Source organism: Tamandua tetradactyla, chromosome 17, assembly GCF_023851605.1.
Source record: "Tamandua tetradactyla isolate mTamTet1 chromosome 17, mTamTet1.pri, whole genome shotgun sequence".
NCBI lineage: Eukaryota > Metazoa > Chordata > Mammalia > Pilosa > Myrmecophagidae > Tamandua > Tamandua tetradactyla.
The window spans coordinates 14,267,914-14,288,849 of NC_135343.1; the positions used below are offsets into that span (position 1 = coordinate 14,267,914).

The 20,936-nt window shown below is 36.4% G+C and overlaps 1 protein-coding gene across 6 annotated transcripts in view; it reads left to right on the top strand.

The window, feature by feature from the left end:
* Positions 1-20,936, top strand: part of MTA3 (metastasis associated 1 family member 3) — a 218,975-nt gene that overhangs the window by 146,404 nt on the left and 51,635 nt on the right. For all 6 annotated transcript variants that reach the window (XM_077134094.1, XM_077134089.1, XM_077134090.1 and 3 more), the window contains one exon: positions 10,363-10,551. In XM_077134094.1, coding sequence (XP_076990209.1) covers positions 10,363-10,551 — 189 coding nt within the window. The remainder of the gene's footprint in view (positions 1-10,362; positions 10,552-20,936) is intronic.

Below are 20,936 nucleotides of genomic sequence, written 5' to 3' on the forward strand. Positions count from 1 at the left end.
AGCATTGGAGGCACATTTTTTACTCTGTTTTTTTTTTCTGGGTATGTGGACTTAATACGAGTTTGTAACCTCTCTGTGTCTAAGTTTTCCTGTCTTCGATGGGAATAATAATAAAACCTCCCTCAGGCAGGTCACGGACCATGGAGGTTATGGATGGAAACGAGAGAAATACCCGCTGTAAGTTGCGGATTCCTGTTATCGAGGGTACAGAGCGTGGTGGAGCTGTGGAGGCCCCAGAGCAGGGTCAGGCGTGGACCCGTGCGTTCGTGTGGGGCATCGAGCGCACCTGTGACAGGTTGGGTGGGAGACAGCTGCTTTATTGCCGCGTCTTTTTATTTTACTCTGAGCTTCCGTCGACATTCCAGAAGAAATTATATTCAGCAGTTTGTGTACCTCCATTTAAGGTTATGTTCGCCATCATTGGGCTCTTCAGGCTTTTTGAGTTACTGTCCTCACAGGGAGAGGAAGCAGGTGATGCCTCGCCCTGAACAAGGTCTGTACCCCTCTGTCCAGCCTCCGCGGAAGAATTACTGTGTGGCTAAAGGATTAAATGAAACAGTAACTTGTGCAGTGTTTAGATCAGTGTCTGGCACAATGTAAGAGCTCAATAAATAATAGTTGTTTTTGTTGACATGATGATGATGCATTTGATTTTTTCCTAATCTTTTTTGAGTCTCATTTATTTTTCTGATTTTATAACATTATTGTCTAAAAGGAATTTTGTCATGCCATATTCTGTCATATAGTGAATTAGCCTTTTTCTCTCTTCGAAACTTGCTTTGTAAGACAAAAGACAGTAGCACAGAAATATATTTGAACATGGTCGTTTGGCTGTGCCTCTTAATGTAATTGTTACATGGAATTAATTCACTGTAAGATTTAAGGCGGCTGAACAAGGGATGTTTTCTTTAAGGTGATTATCTTCTGCTTAAAGCAAACGAGCTGTAAATTCAACCAAAAAAAATTCCTGTCAAGGAAAACAAACTAAAATAATAATGAGCTTATTTTCCTGAGAAAGTTAATTTAACCAATAATAATTTTATTCTTTAGGCATCAGCTCTTTGTAAAATCACTAGGTGCTAATCCTGCACTTCATTCTCTTTATCTGTGAATCTTGTTTAAGTAACACGTTTTGTTCATGGCCTCTGAGGTTACTGGGGATCTGTGGATAGTTTGGAAAGTCATCATCATTATGTGATTAAGGAAATTGTACGCAGTAGAATATACAAATCTTTTGATTAAAATTTTAAGCATCAACATGTTAAAAATCTAGCCTTCAAAATGAATACAGAATTGAAATGAGTATTCATGTTTTTAAGAACTCGATCTGCTGAAACTTCTTATGAGTACTGTTAATAATTCTAAGGCTGTAAAATTAGAATTAGAACTAATGGACTTTACCGCTACAGTAAAAAATACGAGACATGAAATTTTCCACCCTTTTAAATACATCATCAAGGCAGTTATATTCTACATTAAACATACTTTTTTATTTGAAGATCTATTACAGGTATGAATTTTAAAATGATGTTAAGTGAGCTTAAAGACGCTTTAGACTCTGACCTGGGAGAATTGTTTATGTGTATTAAGATCTTTTCCTTTAAATTTAAACATAAAGAAGCTTCTTTTGTAAATACTGCCTTATATAAGTATTTTTTACTTTTTCTCCTATGAATTCGGCAGTAATGTTAGAGGCATCAGAAAATCATTGTAGATTTGAACTGGGAGGAAGTACAGTGAACATTGTTTTACCATCTTTACGAATACCCCAAATGTTAACATTTTACCACATTGGATTTATCTTTTTTTTTTCTTTGTATCCGTAGTACTATTATTTCCAAGTAGTTTGATAGTAAATTATAGAGTGGAGGTCCCTTTACCTCTAAATACTTGAGAGGTTATTTTCTCTCAAGTATTTTTAACAAGTATGTCCTCTTACCCATCCCACAGTATAATGATCAGATTTAGGAAATTAACAGTTACAGTGCTTTTATTTAATCGGCAGGCTTTTTTCAGATTTTCTAGTTGTCTTAATGATGTCCTTTATAGCAAAAGAAAACTTTCTCTGGTACAGGATGTACTTGTATGTGGTTCTCATATCTTTTTTAGTCTCCTTTCATCCTGAACAGTTCCTCATTATTTTTCCTTTGTCTTTCATGACCATGATATTTTGAAGATTATAGGCCATTCAATTTGTATTGTGGTTAAAATTTGGCCTATAATTAGTATAGGTTTTTATTCTACTTCAGTCCATGTGATAGTCTAGATTTTCCATGAAACTCAAGTTTACAAATTTACTAACGTAATTTTCATAGTATTTTAAAATTGAGATAATTTGCTGTATCTGTAATTATAAACTTTTCATACCTGTTACTGTATATATGTGACATTTCCCACTTTTTTTTGATAATTTTGCTTGAAGTTTCTCTTTTATTATGTAGAAAAATGAGTTTTTAAAATTTTTTTGGTATTCTTTATTGCATCTTTTTGTTATTTTTGCTCTTTTTTCTTCCTTCTGATGCTCTTTTTACAGTTTTTTTGTATTTGCTCTGATATTCATTTACAACTTTTTAAAACCAACTTTTAGCCGTTGCATTTCATTTGCCTTCTTTTCCATTATAAACATTTCAGATTGTAAATATCCCCATAATCACCACTTTTGCAGTATCCCATGTGTTTTGATATGTAATATTTTCTTTAACATTCAGCTCTCTTTATCATTAGTTCTTTACTAATTTACCTTATAATGTCTCATTGACCTAGGTGTTAATTCGTGAAGAATAGAGGTTTGCGTATTTATCTTAAATTGCCTTAGGGGATGTTAATCAAAGAATATGTATACTACCAATTCTTTTAATATATTGCGATTTAGGGCCTGGAATATGAGCCTCTCCAGGTTTTGCTCCCTAAGTCTTAGCTACTTTGGCAACATTGACGTTTGATTCTTGTCACTTCATCCTAGAAAGAAGGAAACTGCCTCCCCTTGTTAATAATTTGAAACATGCTATCTGTATAAAAGTGAGAAAGCTCACCTTTCCCACTTCATTTTTCTCAGAAATCCTCGCCTCTCCTTGCCTACATTGGTTGTTCTGTAGTGTTTTTACTATGTTGTTTTATATGTTTTTCTGGTGTGTTTGATTGTTGCTGGGGGGGGGAGGATTATTTGATAGAAATCAGTCTTGCCGTGGATATACCTGGAAGTTCTGTTCTGTATTTTATTTTATTTGTATACTCATTGAAGAGAAAACCTCACAAACTTAAATGTCATTTTTTCTAAGAGGAAAGGCTGTAAGTCTCAGCAAGATCCTTTTTTTTTCAGATTTGAGTTAATTAATGTGACTATAGTTAATTATCGCACAAACTCAGTAGTTAAGCTACCTCCTATGACAGTCATTTAATTACATTTTTAACAAATGTAATTTCCCATGACAAATTGTTAATTAGCAGTTCTTGGATCTCTTATCTTTCAATGTTTAGGAAAGTTTTTTGCCCTTCTTAGCTAAGAGACTTTGAAACTTGACTTTAAAAGGATAGGCTTTCACTCCAAGTAAGTGTAGATGTAAATCAGTTGTCTTGGTAATTTATACACATCAATTCACTAACATTTTTTCTTAGGGAAGGTGGCAGTGGTCAAGCCAGTGTTTTGTTCTTCCGATGTTAACCTGTTTTATAAGCTTTGTTTTCTTTTTTTTTTTTAAGTTACTATATTAAACTGCTAATTTAGTGTTGTAGCCTTTTTTCTTTACCTTTTTTTTGCTTAGGCTGAATTAGGATTATTTGGACTTCAATTATCTTTCCTCTTACTATTTAAAGTTTATATCTAGTTGAGTTTTTCCTTCTAGGCAATGTCTCTTCACTGGCTGTTCTTATAGCACTCTTTTTGTCTTTGGTGTTTGGTAATTTGAATATGATGTGAATTTATTTATCCTTTTTTCAGAATTTGAGGATTTCATGTCTTTTATTAATTGTTAAAAATTCTTAGCCTTTATCTCTTTAGGTATTGCATTTTGCCCATTTTCTTTCTTTCTTTCTGGAACACATGATGGATTTACAGTCATTCTTCTCATTCTAACCTTCATAGACCTTAACCTCTCTTCATTGTTCTGCTTTCTGGATAATTTCCTCCCAGTAAGTGTTCAGTTCAGTAAGTGTTCTCTTAAACTGAATTTAATGTATTGTTTAACTAATAGAGCTTAACATTTAAAACTTAACATTTAAAGCTCATTCCTAGGAGCTTTAACTGAAATCTGAGTCTGGTTTTATTTTGGGTTTGGGGGTTTGTTGTAGTTTACTAAAGCTGTCAGAATGCAACATATCAAATAAGAAACAGCTTTTTAAAAAGGGAATTTATTAAGTTGCATGTTTACATTTCTAAGGCTGTAAAAATGTCCAAACTAAGGCATCCAGAAAAAGATACCTTGACTCAAGAAAGGCAGGTGAGTCCAGAACACCTCTGCCAGCTGGGAAGGCACGGGGCTGGTGTCTGCTAGGGTGTTTCACTTTACTCCAGTGAACTATTCCAGACCTACCTGGAATGGGTGGCGTCATCTCTCCATCTAATCAAAAGGCCACAACACAGTTAAGTGAGTCAATAAAGGTTTCCACCCTAAATAATAGGTCTGGTCCACAACACTGGATCAAGATTAAAACCTAACTTTTCTGGGGTACATAATAGTTTAAAACTGGCACAGGGGTGCTCTTAACTTAATTTTTAAAAAAATTTATTTATTAATAAAAAATAAAATAAAACAACATACATAATCAGTAATTCACACTATCATCACTTAGTTGCATATTCATTATTTCTTAGAACAATTGCATTAATTCAGAAAAAGAAATAAAAAGACAGTAGAAAAAGAAATAAAATGAACACAGGAAAGAAAAAAAAAGATTATACCTACCATACCCCTTACCCCTTGCCTTCATCGATCACTAGCATTTAAACTAAATTTATTTTAGCATTTGTTCCCCCTATCGTTTATTTTTATTCCATATGTTCCACTCCTCCGTTGACAAGGTAGATAAAAGGAGCATCAGACACAAGGCCTCCACAATCACACAGTCACGTTGTGACAGCTGTATCACTATTCAACCATCCTCAAGAAACAGGACTACTGGAACACAGCTCTACATTTTCAGGCAGTTCCCTCCAGCCTCTCCATTACATCTTGAATAACAAGATGATACCTACTTGATGCATAAGAATAACCTCCAGGATAACCTCCTTAATTTTGTTTTTGATTGCTCCATTTAGCTGTTTTACAAACTGCTTGTTTTATTGTTGCTATCCAGTATCACACCCATCTGAATTGTATTCCTTGACTAATCCTCTGGAGTTTTCCCTCCCTCATTATCCATTTCCTCCTTCCCTTCCTTTCTGTGTTCTTCTGACTGCACAGCCAACTGTTTCCTTGCAGAATACATCATTTTGGAATGTGCTCTCCATCCTCAGAGGGACTCAATAAATTCCTTGGCTTGTATGTTCCTGGACCCTCCTAGGGAAGAATTATAAACCCATTTGAGACCCAGGGCCATTTCAGGCTATAAATCATCTCTATTGAAGATGTGCTAAATGGACTTCTGATTGATGCCCCCAGTCTTCAGGTTATTACAGGCTCCCTGTGAGTTCTGTGTGCTTTCCCTTGCCTTGCACTGGGAAAAATGGTTTTACCATTTTCCTCTTTCTTTTTCTCGTACCATCTTTCTTTACAATTCTCCTTTGGGCTTTCTCACTGTCCTTGATCCAGAAGTGTGGTTACCTGGTAGAAGACTGGAAGCCCTTTTTGATAGCAGCCTTGAATCACCACCAGAGGCTTGAGTTTTGCTCATGGTGAGTTTGGAGGTGACAGCTAAGACCGTGCAGTCACCATGGCTGTTGTCTTCTGTTGTGATAATGGTCAAAAGTTACGAGTATGCGCAGGATCAGTGCATAGGGTTTCTGGTAGATTGATTTAAGCGAATGGTAACTATTAACAAATTTGATGATGAGTGAGGAATTTTGTTTCAAGTACTGTGCACTGAAGCAAAGATTGAAGTATGTATGCCATATTTGTCTAAAAATGTTACAAAATTTGTCTTGTTACAATTTGAGGCTTACTCATGAGAACTTATATTCGCCTTTTGCCTGTAAAAAAAAAAAACGCTCATTAAATTTTAAGTAGATTTGATGTTCTTGATGCTTTGAATTATAGTATACATTGAACATTTTTGTAAAATTCTAACTGAACAAATTAATAGTATTAGAATATATGTGTATAGTTAGCTATTGCCATAATAATGTTGCAGTTTAGGTTCCACAAGAAGCAAATTCTGAGCTAGAGTCTACAATGAAGAATTGTATTAAGAAGTACTCTGGGGATTGACACACCTAAATAAAAGAAGGAGAGAGGCAGGGGTGGGCAGAGGGAGGCAGTGGGCCACGATACTGTCTGGTTGAAGGGAAGCTCTGAAGCTGAGGTAGCCTTTCAGAGTTTTCCCAAATTGGGACAATATTTAACCGCCCACCCCTACATGATTGAACATCAAGCCCAGAAAGGGGGCTTGATCTTGGGCAGTGAGACTTTCTAAATTTAAGATAATTCTAAAGAAGACTTAGAGATGAAGGCTGTCTCCTGGTAGTACTTCTAGCAGGTTATCGAATAGTTTCTTTATTCCCAAAAGTGGATACAGAGCTTCAATACACTACTCAAAATTTCATTGACTTATAACAAAAGCATTCATTTCTCAGACACATTTCTATGGATTATCTAAGATTCTGTTGAACATGACTGGAGTTCATTGTGTGCAAACTGCAGGTTGAGTCCAGATCTGTACCAAATGTCAACCTCCTCAGATAGAAGTCAGTTGCACAAGAGGCAAGCTCAGATGTAAAAACACACTTTAAGGCTCTGCTCATGTCTTGGATCACATGACCAAGCCCACCACTTCCTTCTTTGGAGATCCAGGGGAGGGAGTGAATATTTGCTAACAAGAATCTAATCTACCATAGTGAGATTCTGCTTAATGGCCAAAAGATGAGGCTTCTACTGCCAAGATTTTCTTGTCAGTCTTTCTCCTAAAATACTTCTGTTGTCATCTCCATCTGTTATGAATGAGATGAAATGTGACAACACCTTCATTGCTATTTGGCAGAGAGAACAGCTTGTGCTGGGTTCTTATGATTTTAAAAATTTAGATTTGAATGGATCTTCGAGTATGTATCTATTGAAAAAATGGTACCTAATGCAGTATCTGTATCTGGACTTTCCGTTTTGGGGGGCTTAGTTTTAAAATTCTTTTTCTTATTTTAAATTGGAGTATTCATAAAGTATATAGAGTTGCCTTAAACTTATGTGCACAGTTTATATGTTTACATACGTAGCCACCCAGCTATCCACCACCCAGACCTAGATAGAGAGCATCATCGGCATTCTCAAAGGTTCTTTGATTCCCCTTTCTAGTCATTAATGCTCTCCCCTGCCCCACCTTCTGAGGAAATCATTCTGACTTCTCAGCATCGATTAGTTTTCCCTTTTCACAAACTTCGTATAAATGGAATCCTATGTTGTTTCATGTATCTTGCTTTTTGAGTTTTTATCTTACTGATAAATAAACCCTAAGCCATTGGTTTTGTGTCAAACTCGTGTCCTTCCTTAGCTTACATCTGTGAATCTTCACTGGATGTTGGCTCGTCTGTTATAGAAACTCTCTTTCATGTTTTCCTTAGAGCTATTTAGTAGAGTGGGGCTATAATGTTTAAATGTCTATTCAAAAGAAATTTCTCTGCGTAACAGAAAGATGGATTCAATATAGACTCCTGACAACGTGATCCTCTTTTCCTTTCTAAAGTAAGTTGTCAATTTCAGCAGATTATTCCCTAGTGAACCCCACTCTGTCCGTGCCTGATGGAATGCTTGCTTTCCATACACACTGATCAGGACTGTGCTCTCCCCTGGGCTCGGGTGGAATGTGGGCATCTCGGAGCATTGTAGCTCATTACTGGCTTTAACTGTAGCCCGTTCTTCCCCACTTGATTTGTGACACAGATGGTAGGTCCTCCTTCAAAAGCCAGTGTTTACTTCAGTGTTCATTAGCACGAACACACATCTTAAAGGATAGAGCCTTTACAGCAATATGAGTTACTTGAGATTTTGTTGAAAATCCCTTATAAAGTTTGATATTACTTTGATTCTTTGAAGTCTTGTTAGATAACAGCCATCTTCAGTTTTGAAGTGCTTATAGGAAAGCATTTTTCATTTATCTAACATGAGTAAGAGTCTGAAAATTTATTCATGCTTTGAGTGGTTGGTGCAATATCAACTGAGAAAAACTCATTTAACTCTGTGACTTTTAGTTTCAGAGCACTTGTTAATTATAAAAATGACTTTTACCGCTTGATGAATTTCGGTGCCACAGTAAATTTTTATAATTATTGGTTTTAAATATCATTTAATGTTCTAGTTTTACTATCCATTTTAAATTTAGGAAATTTTAAATAATCATATATAGAAACATTATTAACTGAAGAAATCCCTAAATGCTATTGAACTTTCTTTTCAGTTTCATGGTTCATTTTTCCAGAAACTGTATTTAGTTTTAAAGATGATATAAAAGTTTACGTATACTGTAGTCAGACTGCTGTGTTTATCCAGTAAGACTTTTAGCTAGAGGAGTGGAATTTAGTTGATTTTGAAGTTTACAGTGCATAAGCAATATCTAGAATTCTAACATTATTTCAAACCCTGCCACAGAAGGGTGAGAAGACATTCACTTGAAAATTAATGTTATCATTCCATGGTTGTGACACATACAGCAAAAGACTACACACGGTCAGTGACCTTAGCTGTGAATGTAATTGGGAAATTGATGACATCCCTATGTGCTTTTGTTTTGTGGAATCCAATGACGTGCTTTAAGTGAGATGGTCACCCTTGTTAAAGCAGTTAATCACCGTACCTAAAAGCATGCCTGCATCCTCTAAATCCTGCATTTAGCTTTGTCAGCAAATTCATATCCGATACCTTAATCGATATATTAATGTATCATAATGTATATATTTGTGCATACACAATGTATACTTTTGGTAACAGGCTTTCCTCTTTAGTAGAGGTTATTTGATTTCTGAGGTTAATTTCATACTCTATCTGTAAGGAATGTTTCACCATACCTTACTAGATATTTAGGGATCACTTAAAAACTAACTTTGTTAGAAACTTGTTGTTGCAGATAAGTGAAACTATTCACATGTGTAAAATTTTTAATAAGTAGAGAAGATACTTTTAATAAAAGTTGTTACTTAACTTTCTTATGTTAGAAGTCTGATAAATGAAAACAGAGGGCAGACCACGGTGGCTCAGCAGTCAGAGTTTTTGCCTGCTATGCTAGAGACCCAGGCTGGATTCCTGGTGCCTGCCCATGCAAAAATAATAAATAAATAAAGCAGAACTAAAGTTTTCACTTGGGCAAGGGTTTGATCACCTTGCCAACCAAATTTGCACTATAACTACATGCTTATCTAGACAGCTAGTTGTCCTGTTTTGCAATTTTTCTGTTACACACATAGAAGTATGTACAAGTTACAAATAAATGTTGTTCTCCAGTCCAAAAACCATCAATAGTTTCTCAAAACATAACGTTTTGCAGCCTAGTTTATTCACTGCTACTAATGGGAGGGAAATATGAGCTAGATTGACTTTTGCAAAAACCTCAGTGTGTGCCCTAATCTTTCCTACTTTCTTTCAAATTATTCAGATCATTCTCCCTTTATTTAATATGTAGGAAACCCACATCCAGACTGTTCCAAGCAAGGCTGGCCTTCCATTCTTGGTCTTCAAAAACCTCAACCAAATTACTAAAATAACTTTGTTTTAACATGGATTTGTAATTTTGTTTTGTTTGGCCATCATTCTCAGTTGCTTTTTTTCCTTTTCATTTCTCATTCTTAGTATATCATTATCTTAATCCAACTGAGAGTATTTTTTTCTAACTCCCTCATAATTAATCTATGTATTTTCTTCTAATCAGGCAGATTATGCATCCATGCACAGCAGCTTAAGTGTCTTCAGCATTTTTTAACCAATGCAGTGGTAAAACTTACTGGGTTCCCAATTTTATACCTGGAGGTCCTAGATTTATTTCTTCATGATTAGGTTGCCATAACCATGATTGCAGTTTAAAAATGCATACTTTAGAAAGTACAATTCAACATTTTCATAAAGCAATAAGTAGTATAAGTATTTGAAATTGTTCTCACTTTTATTATAAATACTACCTAAGTATATTGTTAATTAATTGCATTATGCATTATTCTGTTCTTAAGTGATCTATCTAGCAAATTTGCATCTCTAGCTGAGCTTTTCTTTTGGTTTTGTCTGTTCTCTTTAGTTTCATGCCATGGATACATTATATAGACACAGCTATGATTTGAGCAGTGCCATTAGTGTTTTAGTACCACTTGGAGGACCTGTTTTATGCAGAGATGAAATGGAAGAATGGTCAGCCTCAGAAGCAAGTTTATTTGAAGAGGCACTGGAAAAATATGGCAAAGACTTCAATGATATACGTCAAGACTTTGTAAGTAGAAAATTGTGGGACAAAAAATGGAATGTTGGGATGGGAATATTAGTTTGTTTTAGCAGTCTGGTAAACCTTAAACTATTCATTTAGCAAACATGATTTTGTAATTTATATCTGTTCAACACAGAACAAAGGCGTCATTTATAGGGAGAGATGGCATTTTTGCTGGGAAGTAATTGTAAAGACACACTAACAGGAGGCCCTGAGTTCTTATTGTAAACTTCGGGAGTAGACATCTGTCCACCTCACCTCCCTGTGAGCTCTCCATGTCAGAGCATGGACAGCTCCTCTAACAGTTTGCGTTCAACATTCCTGGGTCCTGCTCTTTAGGGTTGTTGTATTCTTTTGAAGTTTCATCTTTTTTTAGCTGTTTTATAAATTGTTGAGCCTGGATTTGATATGGTAATGCCTATATCAAGCAGAGAAGGGGGATTTGCTTTCAGGGTTTTTCTGTATTTTTGTCTTTTTTATTCTGTAAAAGATATGCAGTATCCAGGGGTGCAGGGGTAGTTCAGAGGTATAATTCTCGCCTGCCATGCAGGAGACCAGGGTTTGATTCCCGGTCCATGCCTGCCTCCACTCTCCACCAAAAGGCAAAACAAAATAAGCAAACAAAAGTTCAGCAAATTGGTGCTGCAATAATAAGATACTCACGAGGAAAAATAATGAAATATGGCCCTGCCTCACAGCAGGGACTTTGGATTTATGGACTTGCTGTCTTTAGTTAAACTGACAATTTCCGTGAAATGGAAAGATTTCTGCTTGAGAAGTCTTTGAATGGCTTTCTTTAGCAGATATTCTTTATTATTATTAATATTATTATTATAGAGAGTAGGGTCTTTTATAGACTGTCAAGTCATTGATATGAGCTAATATCCTGTCTTTTTATGCTGTTGCATCTTTTCAGAGTTATTTCTGAAGCAAAATTATTACTTATCAGTGAGTTGATACATTACATCCAAACATAGTAACTAAAAACTGTTGGTGTCATTGACATTTGTTCTTCTGGCAAAATTTCATTCATATCCATATTGTTGAATGTCAAATTTTAAATTTATAGGACATACAGCTGAGAATTTAAAACACAACAATGGCATTTGGCTTCAGATGGTCAGAATAACATAGCAGTGCAATTATATTAATATGGCAATTAATATATATAGTGCTACATCATTTAACAGAAACCACAAAACAAAATCCCTAAAGAACAAAATCTACAGATCTGATAAAGGAGTAGAGGGTGAGAAGTGTTAAAATGAAATTACTTTTCTTGCAGTTAGTGCAACATGGTCGTTTTATTTAATAATCATCCGGAACTCAGTCAAACTCAACAGATTGTTTACAGAGCACCTTCAACAGGCCAGGCCCAGGCCAGCACGGGGCACACAAAAGGAATCTGAAGTGTCCTTATTTCTGCAGACTAGTCATAGCAAGATCAAGAGATTGGAAAATATACATCCAGGTAAAATATAACGTAGTTATTGCTGTTCATGGTATGAACAAGTATTGGGAAGAAGCTAAAAGTTTGCTAGTCAAATTAGCAGAAACTTCAGTGAGTTACCTGGCATTTCAGTTGATCCCTCATGGTAAAGGGAAGAAAAAGCAGAAGGAAAAGTATAAGGTGAGATGACCAAACAGTGGATTGGTACACTATACTTGGGATCAGGGGCTTACACTGGTACAATGACATTAAGTTCTCATATGAAAATGATTAATGGTAATAATGCTGTTAGATGGGTTTTTGTTACCTTCGTGGTGTAACAAAGTTTGTGTGAATTTGTAGCATGGTAAATATTAATTTCAGTTCTTTTCTACTGTAGTTTATTTAAATAGAAAGCATGGGCGGGCAACGATGGCTCAGTGGCAGAATTCTTGCTTGTTATGCCAAAGACCTAGGTTCGATTCCCGGAGCCTGCCCATGTCAAAAATAAATAAATAAATAGAAAGCATGTTGGTACCTTAAGTACTAGGGAACGCTGAAGAAACCAACTGTAGACTGGACTTCCAAAAATGCCTGCCAGTCATACCTAAGAACTGGGTAACTGAGAATGCAGCGTCCCTGCTGCGATCAGAAACCTGGCTGCTGAGTTGGGATCCTGCCATTGCGCCTCTGGCTTCAAAATGTACTCTCCAAAATGTGCTGCATGGTGGTTTTAGTTCCGAGTCCAACTCTTGCCAGTGCAACTAATGGTACAAGGATTATATCCAGAATCCTAGATGCAAGGGAGTCTAGAAATTGTGAAGTTTAACTGTGTAGCTTTCGCCCCCGTTAGGGCATTAGGATGCTTCCTGATGAGCCAGTCCACATATAATTTATTATATTTTGGAGACTGGAGTTGGTCACTAGTATCAAAAAGCTTAAAGTAAACAAGATAGTGTGTCAAGAGATTAACATCCCAAACGGTTTTGTGTTCCATGTGGTTGTATATTTAAGCTTGTCCCCCTGCCCTTCCATGTATACACACACTTGCAATAGTAATGCGTAAACCTAATAGAAAACAGAAAACTATTTAAATTATCTGTAATGCTGTCACAGGTGCATGATGTTGTGGGGCACTGTTTTGCTACAGAGTTATTATGACATGAATTTTAGAAATTAACAGGAAGTTTGCACAGCAAAAACTCTCCTGAACTGCCTCCTGTCCTTGAGCTTCTGAGCACTGAGCAGCTTGTCTTAATCATCACATTTTTTTGTTGTTTCTTTGTTTTTGTATGCTGTGTGGCAGGGGTCACATTTCATTCTATTTCCATCTGAGTGTCCTGATATTGCAGCACCATTTGTTCAATTTTTTAGGGGGGATGGGGTGGGGAGGAGGGGGTTGCATGGACTGGGAATCAAACTTGGGTCTCCCACAGGGGAGGCAAGAATTCTACCACTGAAGTACCCTTGCACCCCTAATGATCAGTTTTTGAAGTTCTCTTTCACCCCACTATTCAGAAATAATCATTGTATTTTCTACATCCAGTTACTCTGTTTTCCCATGTGAATATATATTGTATATTTGTAACATGTTGTGTTATAAAAAACTAGTTGGGTAAAAAGATGTGTTTATAGTTAGTGCTTAAAGATAGCTTTACCCATAGGGTTAATTCATTTTTAAATTTAGACACAGTAAAATTCACTCTTTTTGGTGTACTGCTCTGTTGAATTTTGACAAATTCATGCTTATATAACCATCACCTTGCTCTGATACAGTACAGTTCCATCCACATCCCCTGCCCCATCTCTCTCCTTTGGAGTTCATCCTCACTTTTAGCCCTCATCTCTAGCAAGCACTTATCTGTTCTTCATCCCTATATTTTTGCCTTTTTCAGAACATTGTATAAGTAGATTCCCACAGTGAAGAACTTTTTAATTCTGACTGTTATCACTTAGCATAATTCATTTAGGATTTATCAGTGTTGTTGCAACTATTAATAGTTTATTCTTTTTTATTTTGAGTAATAATCCATTGTCTGAATGTGCCACGGTTTGTTTATTCATTCACCTATCGAAATTCATTTGAATTGTGTCCAGTTTTTTGGTGATTATGAACAAAGCTACTGTAAACATTCGATACTAGTTTTAGTGTAAACTTAATTTTTTTATGTCTCCCTATATAACATGTATTTCTGTATCTATACATACATACATGCATACATACAGACGCAAATATGTGATATGTATGTCATAGGGAATTTTGTTCATAACTTTGTGTGTGTATATGGGCCGTGAATCAAACCCTGGTCTCCTGCATGGCAGGTGAGAATTCTACCTCTGAACTACCCTCAGCAACCCTGAACATAACTTTGTATCTCTCTTGAGTAAATGCCAGCAGCAGAATTGCTAGTTCTTAGGTTAACTATAGGTTTAACTTTTCAACAACTGCATGTGGTGAGTTTACAATGCGTCTGTTTAGCTAGGCTGAACTACTTTTCTCAGAATTAGTTTCCTGGCCTGTTTGCCATGGGGCAAAGCCACAAGAAGATTTTTTTCTGCAAGATTGGAAGCGGAAATGAGGTAGCAGCCGTGCTTGTAGCTCATACATGTCACTTATCTGCTGGCCTGCCTTGTTGGTGAGGGGCTGTGGGCCTCTACCTGCTCCACCCTCCCCAGAACCCTCTCAGCTTCTCCGACTCCAGGGCAAGGTGGAAGTGTGGTTAGCCCTGTGAGGAGGGCACGGATTCCGCAGGACTCCACACCAGCCAGCAGCAGTTATTCTTCAAAGGGTTTCTCCTGTCCTTATGGGCTCCAGCTTGTGTTTCTGGGTTTAAGCTTGAGACTTTCCCTTACTTTTTACATCCACCTTCTCTTCCAGCTCTTTGCCTTGTGGGCTTCCAAGTTCCAGCATCAGATGCAAAGACTTAAGCTGTCTTTGCAGTTAAAACCAGAGAGACTGTTCCGACTGCTTCCACAGTTGAATAAGGTTAAATCCTTACAACAAATCCCTTAATAAAAAGTGTACCTAAAAATTAGGTAGATACGTAACCAACTAAGTAAATCTGTTTTAGTGGTCCTGCTTCTCTGATTGATCCCTGCTTGAAACACTGCTGAATTGTTTTTCAAAGTTACTTCCCACCAGCAAAATATGACAGTACCAATTGTTTTGCATCCTCAGTAGCATATATAGTGTTGTCAGTTATTTTTTAAAAGCTGTTCTTATAGGTTTGTAGTGTTACGTTTCATTGTGGTTTTAATTTGCATTATCTCTACTGATGTTAAGTGTCTTTCCATGTGTTCTTTGCCATCTATAAGCTGTCTTCAGTGAAGTATTTGGGTTGTTTTCTTATTGTTGATTTTGACAGTACATTCTTTATATTATAATTTTGGATTCAGGTTCTTTGTCACATTTTCTCCCAATCTGTACCTTCTATATATTGACCTGTGACATTAATCTCACACAGTAGTTTACATAGTTTCTGCTGAGAATTTCCTAAGTGTGTAAACTTTCTTTTACTGTCTTCAAAATTTTCTCTTTACTTTTGATTTTTAGCAGTTTTACTATAATGACTGGATGTGTTTTTCTTTGTAATTATTCTGTTTGCAGATCTCTGAGATTACTAGATCTATGATTTGCTGTTTTCCATTGATTTTAGAGAACTTACAACCATTTACTCCTTTTTTCTTCTCTATTCTCTCTCTTCTTGGTGGGACTGCAATTATACATTTATTAGATCACATCATATTGCCCCATAGCTTTTGGATGCACTGTCTTTGCTGTGTCCTGTCTACTGGTAAATTTGTTGAAGGAATTCTTCAAATATGATAGACTGCTTTTCTTTTCTAGCATGTGCATTTTATTCTTTTAAGTATTTTTCATCTCCTTGTTGAACTCTCCATTTGTTCATACAGATTGTCCACCTTTTATTTATTTATTTCATTTATTTTTTAAAATTTATTTTTATTTATTAAACATACCAACATACAAAAACAAACATTCTTACCATATGATTCTTACCTTACATTCTTATCTACATATATAATCAGTAATTCACTATATCATCACATAGTTGTATATTCATCATCATGATCATTTCTTAGAATATTTGCATCAATTCAGAAAAAGAAATAAAAAGACAGGAAAAAATCATGCATACCTTACCCTCCTTTTCATTGATCACTAGCATTTCAATCTACTAAATTTATTTTAACATTTGTTCCCCCTATTATTTAATTTTAATCCATATGTTTCACTCATTTGTTCATACCGTGGACAAAAGGAGCATCAGACACAAGGCTTTCACAATCACACAGTCTCATTGCGAAAACTGTATCATTATACAATCATCTTCAAGAAACATGGGTACTGGAGTATGGCTCTACATTTTCAGGCAGTTCCCTCCAGCCTCTCTATTACATCTTGAATAACAAGGTGATATCTACTTAATGCATAAGAATAACCTCCAGGATAACCTCTCGACTCTGTTTGGAATCTCTCAGCCATTGACACTTTATTTTGTCTCATTTCGCTCTTCTCCTTTTTGGTGGAGAAGGTTTTCTCAGTTCCTTGATGCTGAGTCCCAGCTCATTCTAGGATTTCTGTCCCATGTTGCCAGGAAGGTTAACACCCCTGGGAGTCATGTCCCATGTAGAGAGGGGGAGGACAATGAGTTTGTTTGCCGTGTTGGCTAAGAGAGAGGGCCCACATCTGAGCAACAAAAGAGGTTCTCTTGGGGGTGACTCTTAGGCCTAATTTTAAGTAGGCTTAGCCTATCCTTTGTGGGGTTAAGTTTCGTATGAACAAACCCCAAGATTGGGGGCTCAGCCTATTGCTTTGGTTGTCCCCACTGCTTGTGAGAATATCAAGAATTCTCCACTTGGGGGAAGTTGAATTTTTCCTTTTTCTCACCATTCCCCCAAGAGAACTTTGCAAATACTTTCTTATTCAGTGTTCAAATCAGTCTGGGATTTATCGAGGCATCACTCTGGACAAACCTACAAAATCTCATGCCTTACTCAAGGTTCCATGTACTATAGTGTTCAGTTAAGCTGTCCAAATAAGTTATATTAGGAAATGCACTAGTCAAAATATAAATTTTGTACCAAATAAGCATTTTTTACTTTAGTCTCACACATAAGCTAAAGTTTTAAAATATGAATGACCATCTATTTTCAACACCCTGCAGTGTTGGATTGTCTACCTTTTAAGCCAGATCCTTGATGTATTTATTAATCATGGTTATTTTAATTCCCTATCTGATATTTCCAACATTTGAGCCATACTGGGGTCTGGGTCTGTTGACTATTTCTTGAAAATGGAACATTTATTTTTTTGCTTTTTTGTATATCCTGGATTTTTTGATTGAATAAAGAAAATCTTATATAAACAAAATACAGACTGAGTTATATAGTATTTTTACTTTGAATAAGCATGTCTCTTCTCTGTTTAGTCCATTAGTGTGGGAGGTTGAATCCATCTAGTCAGTTGTGCTGGGTGCTCGATTTGCCTTCAATGCATCAATCATTGACTTCAGACTCCTACATTATGCTTAACATGGCGCTTGGAACGCCGAAGGGTTTTTGTTTAGTGTTCCTGCTCCAACCTCAGCTTTCAGCTGGCCTTGAAATAGCCTTTCTTTACATTCGTGTCCTTCCCCCAGTGGTAGGATTCTGTTGCTTGTTACTCAGTGCAGTGTTCATGCTGGGACATAAGAGGTGTCTTGGCACTTTGCAACATTTCTGCTCTTCCCCCATTTACCTTGTGGCAGCCACACTCTGCCTTGTAGTGCTTTGTTCTGGCAGGGGTTCTTGGATAGGAATAAATTTCCTGCCCCTACTACAGGGGGCACATAGATTTTACTTAGTCAGGGGCTACTGACCTTAGCTCGGGATCTGGGACTAGGATTTCCAATCCTATCATAGTGGTAGATGACTTTTGCTTTGTATGAGAAGAAGAATCAGGGAATCGAGCAATTTTGGTGGCTGGTCCCTAGTGGCAACTGATGATTATTGTGCCTGCCCACGTCGCCACCAAATGAAGACTCTCTCTTGCTCGGCTCTAGTTCTTCCTGGTGAATGCCTGATTGAAGGCTGTGGAAAAGGGTCAGTGGACTCCTTCTGTGCAGTGCTTCAGCTGAATTTCGCAGAGTTTGATAGGTTGCATTTTCATTTTCATTCACTCTAAAATATTTTCCATTTCCCTTGTGATTTCTTTTTTTCACCCATTATTTAGAAGTATGTTGCTTAGGTTCCAGGTACTTGGGGATTTTTTCTTTCATATATCTTTCTGGTATCAAATTCTAGTTTAATTCTGTTGTGATCAGAAGACACACTTTGTAAAAAAACAGATTTCACATTTGTCAAGATTTGATTGATCATGAACCAAGTGTATGGTCTATTATGGTGAATTTTCCATGTGTGCTTGCAAAGAATGGATATTTTGCTGTTAGGTGGAGTGTTCTATAAATGCTACTTAGGTGAAGTTTATTGATAGTGTTGTTCAAGTCTTCTGTAACCCTACAGATTTTCTAAAGTCTACTTGTTTTATTTATTTTTGAGCAAGAAGTATTAAAAATGGCCAACCACAAATGTGGATTTTTCTATTTTTCCTTTCAATTATGTTAGTTTTTCTGCTTTTATGATGAAGCTCTGTTACTAGATATATAAACATTTAGGATTATGTTCTGTAATGAATTGGACTTTACATCTTTAGGCTATACCCACCTGTGAATTTCCTGATGTGATTCCTCGTGGTGCAGTCTAATTTATCTCCTAATAGAGAACCACTCTAGTTTTACTTTATCATTTGCATGATACATCTTTTTTCTGTCCTTCTGTTTTCATCCTGTCTGTCCAAAGTGAATTTTGTGGAGATAGCGTATGGTTGGGTCTTTTTTCCTTTTTTGGACCGAATTGATAATCTCTGCCTTTTATTTGGACGGTTTATTCAGATGCCTTACATTTAATATAATTATTGATATGGGATTTAAATCTGTCATCTTGCCATTAGCTTTTCATTTGTCCCATTTGTTCTTTTTCTTCTTTTCCTTTGAGTATTTTTTAAATTCCATTTTTATCTCCACTGTTGGCTTATACTTTGTTTAGTGGTTTTCTTGTTTGTTTTTTTGTGGTTTATTTGTTTAGTTATTTTTCTAGTGTCTATAATATGCATTTTAACTTATCACAATCTACCTTCAGATAACATACTACTTCATATAGAAGGTAAGACCTATGTAATAATATACGTCTAGTTCTTCCCTTCCATTCTTTTTTCCCCTCCCATTCTTGTGCTATTGTTGTTATATATTTTATTTTTGCCTATGTTTTAAATCCTACAATGTATTGTAACCATTTTTTGCTTTGAAAAAACCAACAGTTTCAGGTGGCCATGGTGGCTCAGCAGACAGAGTCCTTGCCTTCCATGTTGAAGACCTGGGTTCAATGCCCCCATGTCTGACCATGCGAAAAAAAAAAAAAGTAACAAAAAACCAATAGTTTCCTAAAGATACTAGTTTCCATTACATCACCATCAGCTGGGACTTTCTTGTGTTTCCTTCCTGCCTTGCCCCACTTCTTTCTGGTGAGTACCTGATAGAGACCTGTGGCAAGAATATGAGGATTCCCCTTGTGTTTAGAGCTTCCATGGATGCTAAATGGTTTTCTTAGCCCACCTTTAAGCTTTAATAATTTGGTAAAATTTTGTTGCTTTTTTCTTCCCCACATTTATGATGGCAACCTGTTTCTTTTGTGTGCTGCCTCAGAACTATTCATGAGTTCTGTCTCTTGTTGGTGTGACTTTTTACCCTTTAGAATTCAGCTCCTAAATAATTTAGATTTTAGCTCTCTGATGAACTCAAGAAAAGTTATAGTTTTGTAAATTGACCTTTTCGAAGTTTTGTCTTACAGATTTCTATATCCTAAGCAGAAGCAGGACCTAAAATATGAAAAGGAACCTGAAAAGTTCGAAGTACAAAACAGCAGCACTTTTCTTCCTACATATAATTGGGTCTCTTACAATGGAGACTCCTTTCAGCACATGGTAATTCTTAGCTGCTGAATCATTTAGGCTTCAGGTACAGATGACAGAAATTTTATGTGCTATTTTAAACTGAAAGGGATTTAATTCTAGAAATTATATACTTAAATTCATTGGAAGGGTTGTAAACTGACCTCAGAACAGTTTTACAGAGATGGTCCACCAAGTAAACTCCCACCTCTCCCCCATAAGGGAAGTGGGAAGCTGTTCTGACTGCTTCTGCTCCAGAATCACACCACCTCATCCAACATCTTGAGATCAAGAAGCCTCTAGCAGATCATTTTCTGCTTGCTGGCTCTAGTCCAGTGAAATGGATACCTCTCTATCCTCGCTTAACTTAGTTCTCAGGTCTTGTACACATCCATCTTATGGGCAGAAATAAATCACGAGGGTGTCTGCCAAATATGTTGTTTGGCTTTCTAGCCTTTGCAATATGGAGAAGTGAATTGAAAGGAAGATGGAAAGGCTATTGAGCAATCCAGTCTACCTTAGCTACCATAATTGGACAGAATCCATTGCGTGAGCTAGTTTATGCAGAATGGAATTTATTACAGAATGTTGGACCCTCCAGGAGGTCCAGGGATTGAGGTTTAGATACTTCACTCATAAATGCAGTATAGCCAAGAGCAATACCTAACCCCGCAATGGCACTGTTCTGGCAGAAATCTCACTATAGCCTGTGCCACATCTACTGCCATGCTTGCCTACAGATCTGATTTCTGTTCCACCTTAACTCAATCAGTGCCATATATGTAGGATCTGTCTTTAGAACATTCCATTTCTGCTCCTCAATTTTTGTCTTAGAATTCTTTTTGACTCTGAGATTAATTCAAACTAGTTAAAAAAAAAATAAGCAAATGTATTGGTTATATTAAGTCAGGATTCTTAGTTGCAAAATACAGATTTCGCTGTATCTAATCAGAAAGA